The sequence below is a fragment of the Camelus bactrianus genome, chromosome X (assembly GCF_048773025.1).
Source record: "Camelus bactrianus isolate YW-2024 breed Bactrian camel chromosome X, ASM4877302v1, whole genome shotgun sequence".
Taxonomy (NCBI): domain Eukaryota; kingdom Metazoa; phylum Chordata; class Mammalia; order Artiodactyla; family Camelidae; genus Camelus; species Camelus bactrianus.
The window spans coordinates 103126641-103154388 of record NC_133575.1 but is presented as its reverse complement, the minus strand read 5'-3'; the positions used below and the strand labels follow the sequence as shown (position 1 = coordinate 103154388).

The following is a 27748-nucleotide window of genomic DNA, read 5'->3' as shown; positions in this document are numbered from 1 at the left end:
GGTCTCTTATCTGTTGAGGGGAAGGAGGAGGGCATGGGAAGAGCTTGAACCTGTGGGAACGTGGCCCAGCAGCCTGGGGTCATGGGCATTTGATTTTCCTGTTCAGTGAAGGATATCATCTCTGAGTTGAGCTGCCTCAGTGATTGCATCAAGCTGTTTCCATCACTGCCCAAGCTGACTGGAGCATCAGCTACCTCGAACCCCACACTCCTTAGATATGCATGGTCAGCCCGGTTTGGGAGAACTGGCTCCATAGGTCGCATGTCACCATTTCTACTTTATTTCAGTTCATCCTTGGAAAAAAAAGTAAAAAGTAAATGAGGCAGATATTCCTGAACCAAACTGCTGTGGTCTCAAGAGCTCAAGGCTTTCTGAAGGCAGGTCATATAAGACTAGCAGCCCACGGGAGACCCTGGATCCAGGCTTGGTTCGTGCAGCTTGATCTGGAGCCCTCCTGGCGCTGCCTCGTAGAGCCCACACTGGGCTCTGGAGAGCTCTGTATCTGACTCACCCCCAGCTTGACAGGGGAATGAAGTTACTATTAGCAATTTCTGAGTTTTTCAGTGAAATCATGGGAATGGAAGGCAAATCCCCAAATCACCTGTTTGGGTAATTTATTTTTGTTTTTCATAGCTCCCGAAGAAAGCAAGGAGGAAAAAAAGTCACTACTGAGCATCACTGAAAACTCTTTTATGTATTGCATGAATAACTTAAAATTTCTTCAATTTGGGGGAGCATTTGGTTCAGGGTAAAGTGGACTCACCAATGTGTGTGTGTGTGTATGTGTGTTTGAAAGTCCTTGTGTCTCCAAGGTTCTCATAGTTGCTTTGCAATGGTTTGCCTGCCAAGTCACCTCCCATGCACTTTCTCCTTCATTAAATCTCTTTCACAGAAGGGGTTGCCACCAAGTCTAGATTTCAGTAACATGCAGGAGGAAGGCCAATTAGTGAGGATTTTGATTCATATTACATGAGAGTGGGAGGAGGAGGAAAAATCTGTCCTTCCCAGTCCTTCAGACACTCAAGTTCTAACACAACAGTATGGTGAAGATGTATAAAATTACTGGAGCATTTACACAGCTATTCCCCAAGATGGCATAAATGCCACAGCACTGGAGCATGTCAGTGTAGACACTCAGATCAGCTGAAGGATAGGAAAAAGCAAAAGATCAATAACGTTGCTTCTCACTCGGGGATCAAGAGTGAGTGATTTTTCTTTTGGTTGCATTTTGCTCAGGTGCAGTGTGTATGTTGTACTAACAAGGCAACCGACTCCCTTTTCCACAGGTTCCTATCATAGGGAAAGGGGAAAGATAAAATAGAGGGCACAGATTATTTACAGTGGCTGAGAAAGTAATTACAAGGTGCAGTGGCTTGAAACTGAAATTTAGGTTAGCCATTAGAGCTGGGAGAAGCATCTTAACAGTAAGGGCAATTGGGCATTGGAAAGATTTGCCTGGGAGCTGGTTAAACAGCATCTCCAGAAGTGCTGAAGACTAGGGCAGATGTCATGTGAAGAGACTCCTACCAAATTCAGGGTTGGGCTGGAGACCCAGACTGATAAGCATCTTCCATTGTTGCCCAGCTCTCTTTGTGATTATTAATTGCTAGTAGCTTGAAACATTTTTTTTCATGTATACAAAATATACCTAATTTGTTAGGCATAGGAAAACAAACGCATTGAGCAGTGAGAATGAGACATTTGGATTAGTCTGAGCACCCTCCTGCAGACTTTCTGGAATATGAGCCAAGGACTGAGGCAGTATTATCCTTTTTCGCTTCTGCAAAGCTTCTTCTGTCTTCTAGTATGGGATTATTGCTGTTAAAGTAACATTTGGGCTTTGTCAATACGACTTTCTCAGGGCTGAGCATGGATACAATTTGGCTCTGGTCCCTTTAATCTTTTTAAATCCCTTTGACATTGCTCCTTGTCCCTATCCTGGTGTTCTGGATTAATTCTCGAACCCCTACCTCCTCTTTCCTGGGCTGGAGGAAGATCCCAAGGAAACTCTTTAACCTTGAGATACGAGAGAATTACTCAAGGAATGTTGCACTTTAACATAACACCTGATGAAATTGCTCAACCAAAGTGGTAACTCACCCGTGATGAAACATTTAGACATTACTAGGTGAGGGCGAGAGGGTGTGCTAGTTTCCTAGGGCTGCCGTAACAAATTAGCTCAAATTTGGTAGCTTAAAACAACTGAATTTATTATCTCACTGTTCTGAAAGCCAGAAGTACAAAATCAAGGTGTCCGCAGGGCCACATTCCCTCCAAGGGCTCTAGAAGAGAATCCTTCCTTGCTTCTTCTGGCTTCTGTTGGCTCCAGGCCTTCCTTGGTTTGTGACTGTGTCATTCTAATCCTGCCTCTGTCTTCACATGGCCTTCTGTATCCTTCCTGTGTCTCTCCTCTGTGTGTGTTTCATAAGGACACCTGTCGTTATTTTTAGGGCCCACCTGGATAATCCAGGATGACCTCATCTTGAGATCTTTAATTTAATTACATCTGCAAGACCTTTTTTTTTCCCCAATAAGATCACATTTCTTGGTTCCAGGTGATAGGACATGGACATAATCTTTTTTGGGGGGCACCATTCAATCCACTCCAGAAGAGAACTTTCTGAGCCTCATAAATCAAACCAATTTACCAGAGTTCTTTACTCTAAGGGGAACTTATTCTAAGGAAGCTTAAAGTCAGTTGTAAAATTTCGGTGTGTTTCCTGAGTGGGATGTGGTTGGCAACTGCTGTTAACCCACTTTCCGCATGGTTACATCAAGGACCTGGGGAGTGAAATGACTTACCCAAGTCACTCTGGATCAGAAGAGTTCTGAAACAGAATAGGCTACTGTATTATTCAACATGGACTTTGTGTCTTAACTCATGGCTCCTATTGGATTTTTTTTCTTAAAAAATATTTTTTTCCTAAATACTTTAGCCATGGGAAGGCAATTGTTGCCTATTAGCCACCTAAAAAATCTTTTCACAGGATCTGTAGCATCAAGGTGATGGTGTGCTTTCAATCTACTGTAGCTGTCCACCTAGTCTTCGTGGTTTGCTGAAACATGAGCTGCAGGGAGTTTTAGAAGCCAGAGACATGTAAGCAGAAGACTGCCTTTTTACGCTCAGGTATACTGAGTTTTAGGTACAACTTGCATGCAGAATGGTTGTCACAGATGAGACGTTCTCTGAAGGAATGCTTATGACGAAAAGACCCGTTGTAACATTTATGGAAATGACAACCTTGGCATGTATAAAGAGTAGGGAGTTAGAGTACGATCTTCATGGAAACGCAGAGAGAAAGGAACCTTGGAGGTCACCAGTTCCATCCTCCTACCTAGTGCAGGGGTCCCTTTTGTGGTCATCTCTGATATTGCTACCCAAATTATGCTTGGATGCTTCAAGACATAGGGAGCTTACTATAGTATAGGAAGCAGGGTCTCATTGTTGAGAATTTGTTCATCCATTCAACAGGCATTTATTGATTGTCTACTGTATACCGGGCACTATATCATGTCAGGGAATACAAAGATGGCCAAGATGTAGTTCCTGTGCAGAAACTTACAACTTAATGGTAGGTATAAGAAAAGTATACCTACAGGTTTAAAACGGAGATAGCAAAATGCAGTATTAGAGGTACAAAGTGTGCTGGAAATTCTTAGAGTTGACAGCTCATGGGGCTTATTTGGTGGAGAGGGTAGCCGGGGGAGGGAGACAAACAATTATGAAAGAGACATTTGACAGAGACCTTATGGATGAGAAGGTTTTAATAGCTGAAGCTAGGGGAAGAGCACTCCAGGGACAGAAATAACATGAACAAAATAGGGAAGCAGGAAATAAAGGCATGTGTTAGGGAAGCATTAAATAGGCATTGAATTCTCCCAACCACCTTGAGAGGTAGATGTTATTGTTCCCATTTTATAGATAAGGAAGGCAAGGCCCAGAGATTAACTTGCCTAATATCAGACAGCTATTAGGTGGCAGAGTTGGGGTTCACACCCAGGTATGTCTAATTCCAAAGTCCTTCCCTTTGCTTGCTGCATGCCATCCATCAGGAAACTATCTGACAGTAGCTGGCCTCTGGAGACAAAGGGGTATGTAAAAGGGAGTGTGGTTATTGTCTGGGGTGAAGCACTATACTGGCTGGGTTGTTGGTCTTTGCCTTGGCCCGTGTCCATGTTCACGTATAGCTATTGTCAAGTGCTATTAACAAAGCCTTCTTAGAAGGGCAGAAGGAAGCCCTTTGCTTCTTTTGTCTCCTTCCAATGCCCAGACTAGAAAGGGCTCAGTGACTATCGATTGACCTATAGTTGGGAAACTTAAGACTCTCAGACCTAAAATTATCCACAGGCTCATCTAGTCAGGCCTAGATTTGAAAAGGTATTTGGTTGAGTCACACAGCTAATTTGGTAGCAGAGGAGATAATAACACTTTAGTCTTGGTAGGGAAGGGCTCTTTCCCCCAGATGTGATTTTGTACACAGGAGAGATGGCCTAGCGCTTAGATTGAGCCTGATGTGTTGAAATTCTCAGCTCTGCTTCATGTCTGCATATTTGAAAATTGTTCATGAAAAATAAAGGTTATAGATCTCCTAAAAGATGGTATCTCAGCTACTTATCTGAGTAGAATAACAATTAGTGCAAAAGTGACTAGAGGAGACAGGAAAACTGCCTTGGTTTAGTCCCTCTGGCAGAATTCTCAAAGGGTCTTTAGCCCAGCTAGCATATTCTCCAATCTGATTTTGTTTTTATTAGGGCTTCCCCCGATCTAAATAAAGTGGGTGTGTGTGAGGGGTGGTGGGTGGGCAGAGAAGAGAAGAGGAGAAAGAGAGAGACCTTCATCTTGGGCTCAGGAGTCCTTCATTTTCCCTGCAGTTCTGCTTCTTCTAAGTACTGCTCTAGTAGCATCAATTAATCTGACCTAGTTCCTTTAAAACTGAACTCTCTTGAAGTTCTGGCATTGGTTCCAAGTCAAAGGGGAGGGCATCAAGCCCAAACCTCAGTGGGCCCCTTGAGATACAAAGATGAGTCAGTCAAGGGTCTTTCCCTCAAGGAACTTAAATCTCGTGAAGATAAGGCATGCAAATATAACTATGATGCAAGACAGTGTGAGAGGTGTCTTTGTGAAGGATTCAGAGTGCTATGGGAATTCAAAGGACAGAAAGCTTGCGCAGTATATCTCTGCTCCCACGAATACTCTCTCCTGTGAGAATCCAGTCCAAAGATAACTAAGGGTCAATTATACCTCAGTAAAGCTGGAAAAAAATTTTAAAAGACAACAAACAAACAAAAAACTAGCCAAAGATAATGAAGAATCTTCTTGTGGCAGGGCTCACGGAGCCTCTCCTCATCTGGCTCTAGCCACATTCTACCAGCTCACTTGTTCTCTAGCCTTCCCAGGTTCCTTGGCAGTGCCTGAACATACCACCCACTTTCGCACCCCTGTGCCCTGGCTCCGCTTTTAAGAAGGAGAAAGATGTGATCAGATATGTACTTTAGCAATATCTCTCTGGGGCTTGGGTGGAGGAGAGGGTAGAGGTGGGAAGGACAGTTTAGAGGCTGCAGTAGTCCAAGGGAAAAGAGGTGAGATGATGAGGCAAAGATGGAAACGAGGGGAAAGATGAGGGGCATTTAAAAAGCGGAACTAGTGGGACTTAGTGACATTTGACTATAGGGGATGAGGGCAAATGAGGTGTCCAGAATGACCTAGAGGTTTCTAGTTAGTTTGGGAGTCCATTTCCTGGACCTATCTGTGAACTCCAGGGCAAGGACTACGTCCTGTTCATTATTGTATTCCTTAGGTTGGGCAGAGCCCCTGGCACAAAGTAGGCATTCAGTAAATGTTGGATGAATGAATCGTTCACCATGTTGGCAAGCTGAATGTAATCAGTGAATTTATATTCCCAGAGCACATGTTGACTGCTGATTGGGAATGTGGTCCAGAAAGAACCTCTTTGTGGGAGAGTATAGCAATCTAGGGATTCAACCTTTACTGGGCATGAAATGATATGCAGTTAATTGACAGTTGGCAGTAGAGATAAAGGTAATTCACTCTAGTTCTCAGGCTTAGAGAATGGCTTATCTCCAGGGTTGCTTTAAACTCCCAGTACTCCAGTGTGGGAGCGACATTTTGGCCTGCCTTTTACAGAGACAGAGTCTGTGGCGGCCCTAGGCATGATGTTTGATTTAAAGTCTGAGCTTGCAATACCCAGGTGTGCCCTCTGCAAGGTCACGTTCTTTCAGGCTAAATAACAGAAGGGTAACCTTCATCTGGGTTCCCTAAGATGATTTCTTCCACCAGCAATCATCACTTTTCCCATTGGTTTCAAATGCAGCCATTTCTTTCATCTGTATTCCTATCTTGATTAGTAAGAAATTAATGAGCGTGTAAGATTTGATTTAGATAATGATTAATTAGGGGAAAAAGCACCGTTCTAATAGCAAGTCAAGTCACTATTATATGCTAAGGAAATTAGTTAATATTTTTGGATGGCAAATTGACTTGTCCTCTGTTAAAAAAAAACCTTTTAAAAATGCTTGATATGTTTTTTTTGGTTCATTAGTAGAGCAACGTGCACTTAATCCTTTGGATAATTTTATAGGCATCTATTATTTTCCCTACAAGTCATGAAGCAACCAGTTTTGGGTATCATTCATTCCTTTGCTTAGTATTACATTAATGATAATATTACATTATTATTTTTACCACAGCATACCTTTGTTAGCAAAAAAAATATAATAATCTGCCATTCATAAAGCAGACCTTGGCAATGAAATGTGTCAAATCATCATATATATATATATATATATATATATATATATATATGGAAAAGATTTCAATTTTCATTGTTACTGAGCCCTGACGATCCATTCTCTTTCTCTTCTGTTGCTGTTTGAATATGTTTTATCTGCCTTTAGAAAAGTGTAAGGATCAAGGTCTACATGAATATTTCCTCTGTTCTTTAATGTGTTTTTAATGTGATTTTGACAATTTATAGTCATTAGCTAAAATTGCAGTCTAGTAAAATAAGCAACATATAGAATATAATAAAGATAATTAGAGAATCAGAGGGCTGGGAATGACCTTGAGGGGTTATTTAGCCCATTTCCCAATTTCAAGCTGTAAGACTAATCTTCTTAAACAGCCCTCTTTATCGTATTATGCCTCTGCTTGAGAACCAGCAGTGGTCCTTTATTGCCCATGGGATCAAGCCCACAGTCTTCTGTCTGCACTCAAGGCCCTTCAAACTCTGACCCATTTTGCCTGATAAGCTAGCCATGCCCCAGATTCCAGCTGTCCCCAGGCAGGTTGGTATTGCCCCACTCCTCCAGTGGTGCCAAACACATTTCACCCATTGGCCTTCTCATCTCTTACTCAAGCCCCACCTCCTTCCAGAAGCCTTCTTTGACTCCCAGACTCTCTGGTGAGCACTCACTTATCTAACAAATGTCTACACTACATATTTTTGAAATCAACTTTATTGAGATATGATTAGCAAACAATAAAGTGCACTCATTTTGAATGAAGAATTTCCTGAGTTTTGACAAATTTATATACCCATGTAACTACTACCCCAATTGAAATATAGACAATATCCATCACCTCAGAAAATATACTGCTTATTTTGTCACCTAACCATATATCAACTTTTACTATTCTCTAGCTAGTTTTGTGCGTGAAAATCTTATCTTAGTGCAAATTTATTTTTTGTTTATTTTAATTTTACTCAACATGTATTGAATATTTACCTTGTACCAAGTAGGCTAAAAGCTTCACATGCATAATCTCACTCAGTCCTTGTAATAACTCTGCAAGGTAAGTGGTCTTGATAATAAGGACAAAAAGGCATGTAGAGGGTAAATAACCTACCCTTGCTTGCACAGCTCGCAATTGATGGGTCTAGGATGAAATTATAAGGTACTCGACGAGAAGGGCCATAAGTGCTTTTGCTCTTTCCTGCCCACGAATGCCTACCATGATGCTGACCTCCTGGCCATGAATGCTTACCGACTTGGAATAAAATCCCATAAAATCGACACATTTAAACAGCCTCACACAAATTGTTCACTCTCCTCTTCCAATTAGAGACAGGGCTCGGGCCTGGGATAGGGTCTCCAAGTCAGTGTGCTGTGCCTGTGACTGCACGGCCAAGTGGAACTGAAGTCCCAGTCCTGGCAGAGGTGGCTAAGGGAAACCAGAAGCAGTCTAAAATGTCAAATCCTTGAGTGGAGCCAAAAAAGAGGAAGAACGAAGCCCAAAGTAAAGAGTCTCTGATAGAAGTCATGAAGGCAAGGCCACAGGTAGCCACGCCTGAGAGATGCCCTTACACAAGAGTACACATCAGGGGGGGAGCCCTCTGTGGACCCCTTGTGGTTTGGCCTCTGGAAGGGGAGGCAACTGGTAAGGGTCCCCAGCTTGGAGACACATGGGAATAATCCCCCAGAGAAAAGCTTCCATAACTCAAAAATCCCTTTTCAGTTGCAGAACCCAGAACTGGACCCAATGTGCAAGCAAGACATTGTCTCAAAATAACTAGAAATAAATTACTTCATGGTTCCTTCAAGAGACACATCTAATTGTGAATCTTCAAAATGTTTGGAAATTGATTTTTGTGGTATTTTAAGGTATTTTTCCAAGATCAAAGTTAAGCATACAGATGTAACATTTTCAGGGTCTTCTGTCTCCACTTCCTCTTTTTTAGATCAGACAGAAAGTTCTTTACTAGTGTTCTCAGTCTGCAGCCCTCATAAATTCAGCACTATATGCATAGGGCTTACTGAGAAAGATGGGGCATCCCAAAGGAGATGGGAGTCATTCTCTGCTCTTCAGGAACTAAAAATCTAGGAGAAGAGATTATAATATGAAGGTACTTTTTAATCCTCCAAAATAAATGGGAACTAGCAGCCCTGTAATGACTTCAGTTAATCTTTTTTTTCTTAGCATCTAGGAATGCAAGTTATTAAGTCTGAAAGAGTTGAACCTTTCTGACTCATTTGAGTAGTCAGTTGCTAAGTCTTCTCCTTATCTCCAGCCCAGGCTATACTGCTTGTCTCTGTTCCCATTTCCCAGCTGAATTCCATTTTTACAAAAAAAAAAAAATGTGAACACCTCATTGACGAGTGTGGTCCACGATTACTTTTCTGTCCCATCTAATAAAGGAGCTATTTTCCCTTGACCTTCTTTTGTTCCTGACATGCTTAAAGAATGCTTTGCTATTTACTATGTCTTTTGTAGGTTGCATCTTATTTCTTGAATTGGCCTTTCTGCTTTTATTCACACAAGTATGTACCAGTTCTCAGTACCTCCTTAGTCATTTGCCCTGGGTTTTACTTTTTATTCATCCCACTTGGGATTTGGTTCCCAGAGTAATTTCTTTGTTTTGTTGATGAGGATTCCCCTCTAAATTCTTTCTCTGTTTCTTTCTGTTTTGTGTGCTCGTTTTGTTTTGTTTCTTTCATGTGCATGTTCATGCATTGAAATGGTTATATTTCATTGTTGTCATTTCATTTAGGCATGTCTGGCTCTCCTGGCCCACTTTTGTTCCTTTTGCTATCACGTCCCGGGGCTTATTTTCAGCTGGCCTGTGAGTTATATGAAATTTACTTAAAACAAAATATTTTTTCCTTTGGCAAGTACTTCTGTCTTTCCTGGTTTAGAAATCCTGACTTCTTATCAGCCTATAGATGTTTTATTTCTTCAAATCTATAGCTAACTCTTAGCCCCCAGATCAATTGTACTGGTTTATTGATTAACCAGGCAGTGATAAGTGGGAGGGAGGATGAATATTGCTATATATACATTTCTTATATTTGGATATAACATGTAGCTTTCTTCATGACATCTGACATGTTTTCCCATAAGTTCTCATCTGAGGTTTTAGTCCTTTCAAGATTTTGGCTAAACAAATTCTTGAGGTAGGGGCAATTTATACAATGATGAGACTTGACCAACTCAGGGAAGGGGGTACCCCTATGCATGCTCTAAGTTACTTTGTGAACTGTCATATTAAGACAAAACAAACTGGTGTCATGGTAATTTAAAAAGTTATTTCTGGACTTCTTTTGGTACACTGAGTGGCAGCTTGTTACCTTCTAAGACGTAAGCTACTCATAGCACTTCACAGAGAAAAGATCTGAGCCCTATTATTTTATAACTCCCACTAGCTACAGCTGGTAGGAGTAAGAACAGTGCTAACAGCCACCCTGTCAAATAAACCCTACCAGTCTTGAAAACTGGAAATCATCACCACTGGAAATTTAGAAACACAAAGAATTTTATCTATAACATTCCATTTTGTGAATGTATGCAAATACAGCTATTTTAAACACACACTACTTAGGCATCAGTTTACCAAGAAAATAAATAAAACCTTGCTAAATGGACAGGAACTTGGTATATGGAGAGTACCTGCTATATTGGATTTTTCATATCTATACATGTGTCCCAACCAACCTTGTTTAAGTCTAGATTAGCCACTTATCCCCAAGGGAACTCTGTATCAGTCTCTACTTCTAGGGTAGCATTACATTTTGTAACTTCATGTAGAAAGAACACGGTGAGCTAGAACTAGCTCTGCTTTCCTCTTTTTCTAAAGATAATCATAAAGCCTTTAAGCTTACACCGTATTTAAAATTGGTTTAAGGCTTGTATATGAGATTGACATTTATAGGAGATAAATCTGAACTCTGTGTCTCCAGACCCCAAATTGTATTTTGACACATTAAATATCATCTTTCCATCCAGTACTATAAATTGCAGTGCTGGATTAGGTTTGGTGATATGTATTATCTGTGCTCTCCTTTACTACCTCTGTGAGCAGCTCCCCTGAGGAGGGGAGAGGAGAGGCTGGAGTCAATACTGTGGACTCCAACAGTGATGTCACGTGAGGTAAGACTTGACAAATTTCATCCCTCAATTAAGAAAACTTGGACACATGCATTAAAGCCACGAGTAACCAGAATTCCTAGAGAAATAAGACATTGTAATAAAAAGAAATTTTCTGGTAATTTAGGACTAACTAGTGCCCCATCCATAAAAAAAAAAAAAAAAAGAAAAACCTCAGTCATTGAAAGTGGCTGTCTAAAATGTCTGAATAAACTTTCTAGCCTCACTTCAGTAAGATTTGATGTTTATCATGAAATATTACTTTGCCAAGGACTTTATGGGACTTTGGGAGAGTCCCTGCTACATGCCATGGACATGTTTTGTCATCCTAGCTAACAATGAAGCTTTATTGCACTCGTTTATATGCACCCGGTATTCATCTCTGTTAACCCCTTTAGACAGTAAGCTCCGTGGGCTAAAAACTACATCTCTCTTGTTCAAAGCTGTATCTCCACCAGGTAGCACAGTGCTTGGCACGTAGAAGATATGTTAAACTGGGTCCTCTGAGAAGCAGATGCCAATATGGCACTAGATGTGCAAGAAATATATTGGGGAAAACATTTGGGAAAGAAACGATTGGGGAGCTGAAGGGTCCTGAAAGAGCCATGCCACTATGGTGCAGGGCTGACCCATGTGGAGGAGAGAGGGAAGGAAGGAAGGTTGAGTAGGAAGAATTTAGACTGCAGTGTAGTTTTAAGAAAGTTTTGTCAAGGTCAATGGGGAGTCCTCAAGCCAAAAATCCCTGTCAACAAAGTCCTGTGTTTCCCAGGACTTAGCATCTTTGCCGCGCTCAGTTATTGGCTGGGAGCAGCCCCTGGGGACTGTGGCCTGGGCACAGCATGGTGGCGAATTCAGAGCGCAGCAGCTTGGACCGTTAGTCAGTTACAGCCTCCGCAGTGGGAGGTCAGAGATGCACATTTTCATGGCCACCACAGAAGGAGCTCAACAAATGCTTACTGAAGGGAAAGTTTGAGTGAAACAGGAGTTGCAGAAGAGGAAGGAGACTACTTAAATAGTCATTGAGCCTTAATATGTGCTAGTATTGGTGGAGGATGTAAAATCATGCGACTTTCTCTTGTTTCTCTCATCTCTCCTCAAGTGTCACCTCATAAAAGAAGCCATCCCTGATGACCCATTATAAGTAGAATCGTCCGGGCAACCACCACATTTCCTATCTCCCTTACTTTCTTTTCTAAAACATTAAAAAAGTGACAGCTTTATTGAGGTATAATTGATATACCATAAACTACACATATTTTAAAGGTACAAACTGAGAATTTTATTATTTGTTTACAGCCATGAGACAATCACTGCACTCAAAATAATGAACATGTCTATCCCCTCCCCCAATTTCCTCAATCTCACCGCCTCACTGCCCTCCATCTCCCCCAACAACCACTAGACTGGTTTCTGTCAGTATAGATTCATTTTCACTTTCTAGATGGAACCATACAGTATGTAATTTTAAAAATCTGGGTTCTTTCACTTAGCATAATATTTTTGGGGTTCATCCATGTGGTGGCATGTATCAATAATTTATTTCTTTTTATGGTTGAGTCATATTTCATTGCATGTATATACCGCAGGTTGTTTTCCCCTCCTTACTTACTTTTATTTTGTCTGTAGGGCATCACTACTTGACTATATATATGTAGTTCATTGTTTCCCAGAATATAAGCTCCATGAGAGCAGGGACTTTATATACTGCTATATCCACAGAGCTTGGCATGTGGTGGGTACCCAATGAAATATTTGTTGAATAACTCTCCCATGGCTTCAATTTTCATTCATATGCTGATGCACTTCCACGGACGAAGAGGTGTGTTGAGTCACCAGTGAAGAGCTGAAAAGAACAAAGTTTTCTATCATTGGGAAACTTGGTAAATGATACTCATTAACTGAGATACAGAACACAGGAGACAGAACCTTTTGTGTGTGTATGGGATATATTGAGTTCAGTTTGGGATCTGCTGAATTCGAGATTTATATAGAGTCGTTGAAAATGTGCGATTTGAGAGCTCAGGAGAGAAGTGAGAGCAGAATTAGAGAGTTCAGCAATCACATGGGTTTAGACAAGACCATCGGGGGTAGGAGGAGATGTGGAATGAGAAAGAGAGTCAACAACATTTCTGTGATAGGGAGAAGAAGAGAAAGCAAGGAAAGACAGGTAAGAATGGGCCCCTGCTGTAGGTGGGGAATGCGAGGTGTATGGGGCGTGGATGGGGTGGGTAGGTTTGCTGAAACAGGAGAGGAGAGTGTTTTAAGAAGGAGGGATTGGTCAACTGTGAGGGATGCAAAGGGTCACACTGGATGAGGACTAAGAAGAGGTTCTGATTCTCTAATTGAGAAGATTATTCATTTGGCAAATCTTTATGGAGATATAAAAATAAAGCATTCTGCATTGTAAGGGAGGTAGTGACGAGGTAGCTCAGGAATTCAGAGGAACAAGAGGTCGGCATTTGTGATAGAGCTAGAACTGTTGGAGTTGGAAGAGATTTTGGTGATTGTGTGAATGTTAATATTATCCTCTGGATGTTTCCTTCATGCATCTTGCCCCAGACCATTAGTTAAAGCAACAGCAACAACAACAACAACAACAACAACAACAATGAAATTTGATGTGATACTGATGCTTTGATCTTTTTTCCCCAAAAGCCACATTGGGTTGGCCAGACATACATTTCATTAGGAAATCATAACTGGAAGTTTGAAAATTGCTTCTTGGTTATGTTCTCATTCATAAATTATGATCAAGAAAAAGAAGTTGTAGGAGTGAAGATTGATCTTTTAACAGACAAATTAAATATTGGTGCTCAATGACGTACACTTTGTGCTATAAATTAGTTTATGCAGAATTTATGAGTCAAACCTAGGCAATTAATTCTTATGGTTATTCAAAAAGAATCAGTCATAAGAATAATTGGGAGAGAGCAGGGATTAGCAAAGATAAACACTAATTTTGAATAATCAAGATTGTACTGTATTTTAAAAGAAATGCATTGTTTTGCCTTGTTTGCCACTTTTATGTGGGTGTGGGTGTGTGGGTGTGTGTGTGACATTCTGCTTACTGAAACATGAAAAACTTGTTTGTTTCAGGATCAGATTTGCAAGTATGTCTCCCGAAAGGCCCAACGTGCTGCTCACGAAAGATGGAAGAAAAATACCAACTAACAGCACGATTGAACATGGAACAACTGCTTCAGTCTGCGAGTATGGAGCTCAAGTTCTTAATTATTCAGAATGCTGCGGTTTTCCAAGGTGAGTTCTAGGGATCACTTGAGATGTGCTGCTCAGTGGCATTATTTGGGCACTGGGCTTTCAAGTGCTAAGTATAATTTGTAAATCACCATTCCAGCATTAATGCTTGATATAAAAACCTCCCAGAGAGAGATTCTGGTTAAGGAAAAACACAGTTTTTAGAGAAGCCCTATTTCAATCTTTGGAAAGGTGGGTATTGTCAAAAATCATTGCCCAAGGACATTATGCCTACCCGTATGTAAAGGTTGTAAGTCTTTGGCAGAAAGACTAAATGGTACTTCTTCTCTACTAGGGCATGACTTGTTTAAAAAACAAAAAAAGTTTAATGAAATACCAGTTTTCTCCAGGAGGAGTTGGATATTTGTGGAACATGCACGAACTCTTTCCGACCACTGGGACCATTTCCGTTTAAGAGGGAGAAAGTGGCTTGATGGCCCTACATTTTCTCATTTGTGTGAGTGGTTATCGTTTCTTTCTTTGTGAGTCTCAGTTCTAACTACATCTGTGTGTGACTATAAAAGAAGCTGCTGTGGCGTTGCCAGAATGGGTAGGACATTACATTTGGCCTAACTCTTGCCTGGTCGAACTGTCATAGCAGGGTGGGGAGTATCGCCCTTGAGTCAAAGACCCAGCCAGGAGGATGGTAGTAGGGGTAACAGCAAACACTTACAAAGCAGTATGTGCTAGGTTAGGCTCGCCTTTAAGTGTTTGACATATATTAATTCATTTAATCATCACAACAAATCCTATGAAGTAAGTAGTAGTACTAGTTTCCCCATTTTATGGATGAAAACTCAAGGCAGAGAATGGTTAAGTAACTTGCCCAAGGTCACACAAGTAATCAATGGAAAATGAAGGATTTGAACAGAGCCGCCCTGGCTCTCAGAGTGTATGCTTTTAATGACCTCAGTATGCCCCTTCCTGTGAAGGAAAGTTAATGATGGATATTGTAGCTTTCTTCTGTCCTTCCTTAAGCAGATGGAATCAGCTGCCTTTTTCTTGCCCCACAAGGAGAGAATTGGGGTAAGATAGAAAAATAACACTTCTGACTACTTGACATTCTAAATTTTTAGATCTGTGGCACCTTTATAAGAATTAACCTCTTTGAATTGTAAGCTGGGCTGATTATAGCTTATTTGTGTATTATAATGAAATACTTAGAATTAGTTAAGAAAATTATTCAAATTAGCTAATAAAGCATCCATCCACAACAGTTTCTTGGGTCAAAGCCTCAGGGGATGTTGGATCGATTATATAAAGTTCAATACCTAAGCCTGAAGTATTTGTTAACCTATTTATGCACTCAGACTCTTGTGAAGAGTTTGTTGAGACTAACAATTTGGCTATAGAATGAATAATTTAAGCTGATTTTAAAAATACATGTACCATTCATGTACTCCTTAGATTGGTTTTGGAGCTGCTCTGCTGGCTGGAAATGGGGTGATAAGAAGAGATGGGACAGAAGAATTGGGTTGGAGCGGAGAGCTGGATCTCACTCTATGGGGTGTCAAGGTGCTTTTCTAGGGTGGAGTATTTGTGATTTGATCCATTCCTGGAATGACTGGGCCCACAGATGCTGTCTTACTCCCACTGCTTGGCTGGAATGGGTGGAGCGATCACACTGGTGTTCTAGCATGCAGAGTAGCTGACGCGTCTGTTCATCTGAGGGCCTTGGGTGTCCGCCTTCATGTCTGGCCAGTTCTGCATTTTGCATGTTGTGTTTTGTAGTTCTGGAACAGCACAAGACCAGGAGAGAAAGGAAGCTCTGACAGGATTTGGATTGGATTATCTTCCAGATATGGCTCCTTATAGAACACTTGTCATGTGAACAGATGGTGGAGAGTGGGGGTGGTACCTACTAGTTGTATCTTCTCTGTCTCTGTCTCTCTCTCACACACACACACAAACACACACACACACATTGTTCCTCAAATTGTGGGGACAGGCAGGAGGACAACCCTAGGCAAGGAACAACTAGATGATGTCGGAACTAATTGCCAGTGCCTTCTACTTGTCACCACATGTACTCTTTCTTTCTCTTGTTTCATTCTCTCTTCTTATTCTTTACCTGCCTTGCTCTTAGAAAAATAAACCCCACAAGAAAAAGTAAAACATGATCCTAGACCTCAAGGCGATTATGCCATGTTTGTAGAGACATTGCCCCTTCCTTTCTGTAACAAACATTTGGAGAGACAAGACTCAAATCAGGGACCGCTATCAGATGATGTATTATTAATTGCTAAGAGAAAGAGGGTATCCACTTTTTTTCTTATAACTACTTATTATTCCAATGAATCTAAATTGAGGGGGCACAGTTGCTTTTCCTCTAATGTACATGCCCTCCCCCAAGTTCTACTAGGCCAAATTATTGAGAAAATTGCTCCAATATTTCACCCCTATGAAATTTTATGTGAGCTATTTTCACCACATGAAGTTGAAGAAAGCTCATCTTGATCTTGGCCTTGATCTACAATCTCTTTAGGATTCCCTCACTAGTCCACACTGGGGGTGTTTAAGCAGTGAGTGCTTTCTGCAAATATGTGCACAGTTCCACGAGTAATCCTTAACTGCCTCGATTTGAAGTTTATGCCTTCGTTTGCAGGAAGCCTTTGCCCCCATAAATGAGCCTGGGGCCCTTTGCTACAGTGGTTGGAGTGCTCTATTGCTAATGGTGTTTTGATAATGATTGAAGCATTAAAAAAAAAGTTGTTCTTTATTTTCAATCTTTACATTGCCTCGTTTCCTAAATTTAATTTACTTAGATGTGCTTAGTAAAATGGGGCGGCACAATCGCTTTTTGTTTCTGCTTAATTAATTCTTTTTGAAAAACTCCACTAAAAGTAGATTTTTTCTCTTTTTCTTCTCCCCTACCTAATAATAATGATGATGATGATCATAATAGTGACAATTTATTAAGTGCTTGCGATATGATGCTTACTTTTACATAATTATCTCATTTCATTTTCCCAGCAGCCCTATGAGGAAATGCATTGATGCCACAGCTTCTTCCAAGCCATCATGTGGCATAGTTTCCCTTGTTCTTAGCGTGCTGGAGGTAAAACACAATGAAGGAATGGCAGGATTTGTGGTCCTTGAGAAGAAAAGTGGGGTAGAATTCTGAATTTTTCATCATATCTCCACCACCTCCACACCATCAAGTCTTGAGTTCTGTTTTCCTTATAGAATTTCACTATGATTTTCAACCTTGTACCATCAGGAAATACTTGGGGTATGTCCAGGTGTTTTCTGTTATGTTGGATGATTCCAATCTTCCCCAAGGTACTGCTGACTTTGAGTGAGAACAGACTCTTTAGAACGCAGCAACGCTTGGCTTTTCTGGAAGTTGCCTGTCTCACAACTTGAACTCTCTTTATCAGAGAGGAGAAATGGTGGTTGAGCTGAAAACATCTCTGTGCACCTAAAATGACATGGAGCTCCTGCTTGTGTAGTTGACTCATCTGAGAGCCCTTTGGGTCCTTTTTCAGAGCTTACTACTGTTCCAAATGTATGCACAGTCTTTATAAGCTTGATTTTCTAGTTTTCTATCCAATAGGAGATAAGCAGTTAAGTAGGAGGGTTTTGAAAGACTGCCAGAGGGAGGTACACGTGAGCAACAAGAAGTTAACGAGTGACAGTAAGAGTGCAGGACAGAAAAGTGACTCAAGAACTCACTGGATGTGGCAGCTGGGGGCATTGTGTGCAGGGCTGTTCCCTATGTGTCCCAGTAACCCCTGTGTTATAGTAGATCCAACAACTAGTGTTCATGGTGATGGTCGTGAATTGATGAGGAGAGATCAAGTTATGTTCATTGTTTTTCCCTTAATATTTCCATTTTAAATGGCTAAAACTATTTTTGGTGCTTAAAGGTAATGGAAGAAACACTGAATTTGGAGTCAGAAAAATCTAAGTTCTAATTCTACTTCTGTGTTTATGGGTTTTGGGTGGTTACTGAGACTAATAGCCTCAGTTTTCTTATCTGCAAAATGGGGATAATCATTACAGTCCTGCTTACCTCATAGAGATAATGTGTGTGAAAGTGTCTTGAAAATTGTGGAGCACTATATGCATGCACTATTATCTAGACAGCTCATTTGCATGGAGGTGGGGCCAGATAAATGATGCATTAGCATTATGGACATTAACCTAGACAAGGCCGGAGTTCATGACGTCATTCAGCGATTTTTGCCACATAGAGACGATGTTGAAACAGCTCCAGTGCGCAGGTGAGAGAGCACTTAGGCAAGGGACCCTTTGAAAAAGGGGTTAATTTTATGCATTCTTAGATGTGAAGCTGTCATTTGAACTGTCAATACAGCCAGGAGCAATCCTTTTCCCAGCTTCCCGAAGCTTCTCTTTTGGCCCCTATCTGGTATATTTTACACACGAACCAGAGGCTAGACCAGGAAGGTCTTGTTGTTCAGGCCATATATTCATTGCATTTTCTGGTCCACGTGCTCCTGGCAGAGAGAAGGAAGAGTTCTCCTCAGCTGGGGCCGGAAGCGTCTCTCCGCCCTGCTCTCTGCGGAGAAGTGGGGAGGGGGCAGGCTTTCTGGGCTTCTTCTGTTTCTCTGCTCCCTCCTTTTCCGTTTCCATCTGCTCTTGGCAGTTCTACTTTTTTTCTGTCAGATTCCTGTCTCTCCCACTCCCCCTAAATAAAATTGTCCTTGGTTAGAACACCCTTTTCCATCAGCTCAGAGCAATTTCTTCAGTCATTTCTGCTTGAAATAACCGTTTAGGGACATTATTCAAGCAAAGCTTTTTTCCTTCACCATTAATATGTGACTAAATAATTGCTTGAATGTTGATAAACATGTTTTTGAGATTCAATCATTTGTTAATTTAGTTTTTATAATGTAGTGGGGGTTTTAAGTGAGTAGTGAGCAATTTTTCTCCATTTCACACTTTTTTCCCCTTGACTAGTCTAACAGTCCTGCCCATGCTGAGCCCTGCTGAGTCCCTGCATCAAACTGCTGACCATCCTGTCACAACCTTTTTTTTAAAAAAAAAAAAATAACATACGGGGAGAATAATTACATTGATGTCTAATCAGAACTTAATTCATTTGCCAGGGATAAATATAATAACATGAAACTGAATAGGAGGATTTTAGGAACGCAAACCATGACCATGCGTGAGGTTATATATCCTCAAAAATGTAAATTATTAGTCGAACCACTCATCTGTACGGCAAAGCTCTAGTAATCCCATTATAAAAGGGTGAATTTCTCATCAGAGCCCAGAAGATGCTGGCTTTAATTAGTGTACTTTTATGGCGCTGACTCAAAGAGATAGTTTGGTGACAAAGTTTTAAAAAAATGTGATTCTTTAATTACTAGTGCTATTGGAAACTGGGTGTTTAAAGTTATTTTGGTTTTAAACTGAGAACTTTTGCATTTAATTCAGTTTCAAAATGCTGTGGCTTTAGCCAAGCCAGAGGCTGAGAGGAGTTGTAAACCTTTCCTGTGCCCTCTATTGATTTAGAAGTCAGTCATTAGACTGAAACTGTTTAATAAAAAGAGCTTAGAGAAATGACTCAGTGTGCCAGTGGGGAATGTTCTGGAGCCCACAGTGAGGTGAAGAGATCATGCAGATTAACTCTTTACCCCAGCCTATGCCCCTTGATTCAAAAGGGCTCTGAACTCACCCCCTCCAGCTGCCATCATCACTGCCCACCTTCTCAGTGGGCCCAACAGAGCAAATGCAAGGCCATTGTCCTTGCCCTCTAGAAACTTCCAGGAAAAATACCGCTTTTGCTTAGAGTGGCTACTTCCACCCCTCCCCACTGGGATTTGTTTACTTTCTGAAAACATATGTCCCTCCTCCTCTTTCTGTCTCACTGAGTTGCAGTACCTGATATCGGAGTAATGAAGCATATGTTTGAGAGATTTGAATTCTCCTGTCAGCCGAGTGGAGGGAGAAACAATTTTCCTGTAAGCTGGAAGTGGTAACATAGAAATTAAAAACACCTTTCCTTCTACTGACTGCGAGAGGCTTCCGGGGGCTGAGGCACCTCCCCCCCCCCCCCGTACTCCTCCTTTTCCCTGTTTCATACTGCCTCACATCATTTTTCTGCATTCCATTCCCCTCTGCCCTCTCTGGGTCTCAGTCGTGTCCTTTATCACATGCTGTTGCCTTGTAGCTCCGTCTCTCTGATTTTCCAGGCTCCATCAGCTCACATCTCGACTACCTGCAGAGGCCGAACTGGGTTTCACACCTGGAGTCACCTTCTTTGCTTCCAGATCAGCAGTGGAGGGTCATGTTTAGGAAGGCAGGCTTGGGGTCATCTGGGCTGGGTTAGAATGAATCTAGGTGGGGACAGGCAGGAGATGTGCGGCTGGTGTGGAGAAGAGAAAGTTGAGGGCTTGGGGTGAGACTCAAAAACCTGCTCTCTGAACATGTACTTAAGTCAATGAGAGACGAATGAATGTCCTGTTCTGAAGGCTTTTGCTTGTATTATCTCATTTAAACCTCACAACAGCCCTACGAGGTTGGTACTATTATTACCCTCATTTTACTGCTGAGGAAGTGGTGGCTTAGACAGATTGAGTAACTTGTCTAAAGTCACACAGCCAACAAATGGCAGAGATAGGAATTGAACCCACGATGTACATCTCCAGAGCCTGTGCCCTTAATCGCCATGTGTTTTATAGCCTCTCTGTATTTTGTTTCACTGGTTACGGGCAATCTCCCCAATTCTAGCTTTATTTCCTGCAGTGGAATTCTCTTATATTTAACTAAAAAACATTTGCTGAGCAAGTATCTAGCATGTCTGAAGGCAGGTATTGTAGGGGATTCAAAGATAAAAGCTATTTCATGCCTACCTTCAAGTAGCTGAAATTTCAGAAACCAACACTTTTGTACGTGAATAATTTGTGTACAAGGCATCCTAAGAGAAATGCTGTAGGAAAAATTTTAGCAGTTTTCTCTGGGCAGTAGGGGTGAATCCAGGTTTTGTAGGACTCAAAGCTTATACAATTTGGAGGCCCTCCAAATTGAAAATTTGGGCAAAATTGGACAAGGAGACAAAATTGAAAATGCAAAATGCCTGTGGCTCTTCTGGGAGGAAGCGTGCAAGTGCCAGTCCCTGTAGCTTAAGCTTCATCAGCTTCACAGGGACTCCCCCTCTGTATGGGACTGTGGGGTTGGAAAGGATTAATTCTAGTTAGAGGGTAGAGCTTCTTGGAGGAGCTTACCTGGAATTCTCCAGACAGACATGGCTCTTGATCAAAGAGAAGGGCAGGTAAGGGAGTTAGGTAGATCAGTGTACATCTTTTTCTAAATCCAATTAAAATGTAAACATCATCAATTGCCTACTAGTACCACTCCTTCGGGACTCCCTAGCTAGCCTTAGAGTGAGTCATCCCTTTTGAAAGGGCCAAACACCCAGGAGAGAAGCAGAGGGCTATAATGAGGCGGGCATGTGCTCTGGCTTCAGGCAGACTGGAGTCTACCTCCCAGTCTACTACCTCCTTTCTTTGTGCCAAGGGCAAGTCACTTCTCTCTGAGCCATTAATTACAGAGGATTCAATCTGGTGAGGACCATGAAGAACTCAACTGTACGCTGTCTGTAGGGACCAAGTGCACTGTGGCTACTGTTTTCATTATTCCCTCTTGTACATTTATAAGCCTGATTGTGTATAAAATATATCTGCTTTGCAGTATTGAGTGCCACATATCTAGCAATATACATTTAAAAAATGCTTTTTATGCTTTAATATAATTATAATGAATAGTAAAATGCTCTAATATACGCACTCATAATCCTATTATTCAGAGAAATCTACTAATAACATTTTTGTGTGCTTTCATCTTTTCTCTCTCTGTATGTATGTGTATATTTAAGATTAAATAGTATATGGTTTCTAAATGGTCCCCTAGTGGTCTGAATGAGTTAACGTAGCCTCTAGACCTAACTAGCAATGGCAGACTCTGATTTTATGGGGTTGCGTTAGAAGAGGAAGGAGAACAAAAATGATAAAATCAGGATGTTTATCATGCTTCCCTCCTTTGGTTGAAGTTATTCAGCATTAGTACTGGACTGGATTCACTGCAATGCAATCATCAAATTAGACCGGGTTCTGCTGTATTCCCTCTTCTGGGATCCTGTGTTTTTTCTTTCTAGTGCTTATCAAGTTGGTAGTGATATATGATGGTTATTTGATTAACATGGACCTCCATTACTAGAGAATGATCCCTCTGACAGTAGGGCTTATGTGGATTCAACCTCAGCCCTGTGTCCCCGGGTGAGATAGCAGATACTCAGTAAATGTCTGAGTGAACACACATACATACACACACACGAGGAAAATAAGTAGCATTAATAGAAGCAGATTACTATCTCTTCCACTTCCTCTGTAACAAATACCACTAAGGCCAGACAGACAGAAAAGCTATAAGCTGTTGCCTGCAGCATTTGTTTCTAGGTTTTGAAATCTACTCAGATGTAATATCTTAAAAGTCCAGATAACAGGGCAATCCTTGCCAACTGATATGGCATGTCTTATGTTTACCCAAGCCCCTGCCTCTGTTTCTGGCCTCACCATTCCCTGGCTGGTCTTTTCTTCCTGCTAGACCTAGGCTCTTCACAGAGCACTGTGAACAAAGTTCAGTGCCACAGATGTACACCTTGTGACCACAAATCGCATGAAGGTGGCATCCATCAGCTTCTCCAAATACACTCTTATGTGTCATTCCTGATTACTGTGCACATTTTAAAGTAATAGCACAAACTTTGTTTCAGGATATTCTTTTTTTGAAACAGTAAGTTTTTACTATAGAAATGAGTACTCATGTTTATTAGAGAAAATGAAAAAACAGAAAGAAATGAAAAAGTGGAAAATAAAATGACCCACATTCTATCCCCCAGAGGATAACTACTTTTAACATTATAGTATATTATATAACCCTACATACTTTTGTTCAGTATTGTATATATATGTGTGTGTGTGTATATTTTAAAAATAGATTATATTACTCTTTGATGTAATATATTAGAGCCATCTTTCCATGTAAATATTTCTATAATACAACACCAGTATAGTATTTAGAAACCACCTAGTACTTAATCATGTTGTCTCATGTGTTATTAATCCAATCCTCTCCGTTGTTAGAAATTTACATTACTTTCAGTAGATAATAGTGAGATAAATAACATCCATGTAAGTAAATATTCATGCATATATTTATTTCCTCAGTATAAATTCCTGGATCTTGAATTGCTGGGTCAGAGGCTATGCAGTTTTTAAAGTTTCTCACATTTACTGCTTTTTAAAATTCCGTAAAGTTGTATCTGTTTTCACGTTTGGTAGCAATGTATGAATGTCCATTTTCCTGACCATTTTTCATTTGCCCTTTTACAATACCCCAGGGTAGGTGAAGAAATGGTACCCTTTTATTACTAGGCATGTTCATTGGTCATTTGTACTTTTTATTTTGTGATTTTTCTCATTAATACTCTTTCATTATTTAAAAAAATTAGCTATTCATTTTTTCTTATTGTGATGACCCTTTCTTGTTGATTTCTAAGAGCTCTTTTTATATTCATGATGCTAACCCATTTTATATGTTCTAAATTGACTTTACTGATTTGTTAATTCAATTTTTCATTTTTATGGGGGTTTAAAACTACCTTCAGTCAAATGTATCAGTATCTTTCTTTGGCTTCCAGTATATTCTTTGACTCTTTATTAATTGATGTTAACCTTAGATGAATCAAAGATGTATTCTATTTCCTGTTCTGACACTAGCTGTGTGAAAATTGGTAAGTAATTTAAAGTGTGTGAGTTTGTTTTCTTATGTGTAAGATAACAGCTGATCTGCCGACCCGCTAGAGCTTTTGAGGATCAAAAGAGGTAATGTATATAAAAATGCTTTGAAAAGTTTAAAGGATTATTGTTATTACTCAGTTGTCTTCCGACAGACACTGACCATTAATCCAAATGAGTTCCTGTTTACTGTACTGATATCAGCATTGCCTTTTTTCCCTCTGCATCTGAGATCTTTCTGACCATTTACCAGGATGTAATCTTGGTCCAGAGTTGCACTGGAGTCTGTGCTCTGGTGGCTGGAAAGGTGCTGGGAGGGTGGTGAAATGTTGCCTACCACCAATCTCTTTGCCTGAATCATGGATTCTGGGCATCCTTCCCACCTTCCCAGCTGGGAAAATGGGCCCTGGGATTATTCTTTGATGTAGTGTGTGTCTTCACTCCCACATGCCCCAGCCCTTGAAGGGTAGCTAAAGAAACCTATCCAGTGAGGCCAAAATGCCTGTTCTTGTTCAAAAGAATAGTAGGTGGGGGAAAACCCAAAAGCCTTCTGTTCACACTCCGATTCCCGGGGGACTAGAAAAACAGTACTCTTTCTAGAAATTAACATTTGAAACAGATACACTGGCCTATCAGATAAATCAGTGGTTTAGCATTGTTTTCTGGCACACATTCTGGAAAGAGTTGTTTATTGGGAAAAACTTTTTTTTAATTGTAAGATGACCAAAAGTCTCCCTCTCTAAATGCCAGATTTAAAAAAAAAATCAGAGGCAGGAAAAACAATTAAAGTATCTCATGCATCAAAGTAATCATTAGTGGAAAAACAAAGTATGTTCTTTCTGGCAATCTCTGCCAGATGGTTGAGATGGCTGATAGTGGAAGAAGAGGCTTAACTGATGCACATATTATTTGAAATATAACCTTGATGGGTTTTGTTTTCATTTTGATGGGAGGGGAAGATAGTGTATGCTTGCATAACTTCAGCCTCCTTGAAGGTCAGAAGTTAGACATTTGAACTCATCTGGGTCACTTACATGTAGGAGAAACAAGGTTAACTAAGTTTATTAGAAGTCTACTATGTGCTAGATTTGATTAATCTTCATAAGGTAGTGATACTACTAGGTATTATTAGCCCCATTTTACAGATATGGAAGCTGGAGTTAGGGGCCATTATGAAATTTGCCCCAGGCCCCATAACCAGTAAATGGCAGCATTAAGTTTCTAACTTCAAGGTCATTGCTCTTTTCATTGAGCCACACTGTCTCCCTTGAAGGCAGAAGATTAAAAAATAAGCTTTATCAAGTGATAAAAATGATCATAGAGAGTTTTGAGACTTAGAAAGTGCTGTTAGGAATCTGTACAGTGATGAAGAAATAAACAAAATGCCCCAAGAATGGCCCCCAAATTTTATTTGGCAGAAGGCTTCAAATTCCATTGATGTGAAACGATTCTCTGTAGGGACATACTAGGGCGAGTTAATTGTACCCTGAGTATTCTGTGGCAGCGCGGCAGTCTTTCCTATTGCCTCATAAAGAATCGCACACACACCCCTCAGAGTTCATTTTAGTACTTTTCAGCCTGACATCTAAAGGGGCTGCTACTCTGACAAACACAATCTGGCCAGATGTTATTATTTTGCGCTACATTTAATTTCTTCCTGCCAAAGATTTAGACTTCTTTTCCCTGATAAAGATCAGGGGAAATTGTCTGGTATTTACAAAATCCCATCCAGGCGTATCTGTTACAATGTTCACTTAGCAAAGTTTATTAGATTATTAGGGCTTTAAACCCTAGGGCTCTTTCGTTATTGAAATTAAAAAAACGAAAAAGCCAAACATCTTCAACAAATTTAAGTGGCATAATTAGACCCTGGACTTGTCTTACAGGCATTTTAGAATTATGAAAATGATTTAAATAGTATTTGCTTCCTGAGAAACTTGCTGAGTTTGACAGGGATGAAAGGAAGGCGGTTATGCTCCTTTGGTCTCCTGAGTTAATGGGGAAAGTGATATCTGGAACTGAAATAAATTTGCTATAGTTGTATGGTGAAATTGCTCCCATAAGTAGTTAGCCATACCACACAGGGCCTCTCTTTCTTGGCCTAGTTAAAATCTGGGCATTACAGTGTTAGAGGAACATGTGGGTCTGTCATTTCCTTGTTCATGAAATCTATGCAAAGGAAACACTGAACTGGACTCCTTAAATTCTAATTCTTTGCTCATATCTACTCTACTAGGCGTATGAAGACAGGAATAGAAAAATTCAGTAGTTTCGAAGTATAATAAGTTATGGTTTATACACACTGTAGTTTTCCTCAAGGGATTTCAATGCGCTTTCCATGTGATTATATTTTCAAGCATTTCCAAGTTGAAAGTTGGTGGCACTCTTGTTATTTTCTCTTTTGTGTGAATGTAGACATGGGAGGGTTGAGACATTGACCTGAATTAGTCAAAATAAGGAGCTAGTTAGTAACTGATCTGGAACTTTAGCTGTATGATGTACTTGGGAGAGAGAAGCTAGACAGAAGCCGTCTAATTATGCTTATTTGTTTTGGGGAGTGTGTGGAGTGGTACTAATTCGGGCACCCAAATTTTGGAACATCACACTTGGCATAAGAAAGAGAGAGGACTGTTTAAGAACATTGAATGGAAGTGTTCATTGCATATGCCAACTTGAACATTTTCTTCTATTGTATATTTACTTGACATTAGACCAGGTTTTTAACAAATTATTAAAGCCCAGTTCTTTAGCGACTACGTTAGAAATGTCTCACGATAAAGCAGGACCACAAAAAGTTGGGTTTTTTTCTTCTTATTTTGAAGGCAGGCAGAAGCCGTTTATATGAAAATGGTAATAATGCAAACATATGTTTGTACATTAAATATACAGGCAATAAATGCTGAAATGGCAGAAATGAAGGCAAGGCAGGAAGTAAATATTTTGTAAAAATTAATGATCTAGAGTGAACTCTCTAACTCTGGCTCTGTTAATTTGAATATTGTGATAATTTGACTTAGACTGAAGTTTACTTTCATCCCATTTATGAAGAAAGAATCTGCTAAACAAATTAATAGTATATACAAGATTTGCAAGAAGGCATGTTTAACTTGCTTGAAGGACTTGAGCAAGCCCGTTAATTGGGGCTGCTAATTACAATGAGCTTTGCTTGTTAAAACAAACCTGATAGAACCTCTACTTGGAAACACTTTATTAGCAGTGAGTTGGAGTTACTCTAGGTATGGAAAAATAATAAAAGGTAGTGCAGTGTTTAAGAGAATAGATCCTGGAATAAATTGACTTGATCTTGAATCTTGTTACCTGGGGGAGCCCACTTAACCTTGCTAATTCCCACTATCCTTTCCTTCATCAAATCAGATTAGTGAAGATGTTCCAGGAAAACATCCTGTTTGTTGAGCTAGCTATTCCTGAATTTGAATGAGAGGCCATCTGGGGATAGTAACTTAATAAATTGGCCCACCTATTCTAGAGACCAAATATACATATAGAAAGGAATGATTATCAGGTTGAAAGTCTTTTCAGTTTCCCAGGAGGGAAATTCTAATGGAGCAGATTTTATGTTATAAGCTTAGCTGACCCTGAGTTGGGACTGTGAAGTTATTTTGCAGCCTGCAAAATACCAAGACTTTAATATGTCTGAATATTATATTATAACATTTAAAATATTATTCCTTTTCTACTATCCTGTTGACACTTTACTACATAAATAATAGGTGTTAATTTTGAAAAGGAAATTAGTGAATACTGTTAAATATAAAACAGAATCCTAATGCCCAGAGATGACCATTGGCTTTCTGACTTTCTCTCTGCATACATTCAAATACTC

At 40.3% G+C, this 27748-nt stretch overlaps 1 protein-coding gene across 2 annotated transcripts in view; it reads left to right on the top strand.

The window, feature by feature from the left end:
• GPC3 (glypican 3) overlaps positions 1–27748 on the top strand; it is a 371167-nt gene that overhangs the window by 17143 nt on the left and 326276 nt on the right. For both annotated transcript variants that reach the window (XM_074358814.1, XM_074358815.1), the window contains one exon: positions 13979–14140. In XM_074358814.1, the coding sequence (XP_074214915.1) occupies positions 13979–14140 (162 nt within the window). The remainder of the gene's footprint in view (positions 1–13978; positions 14141–27748) is intronic.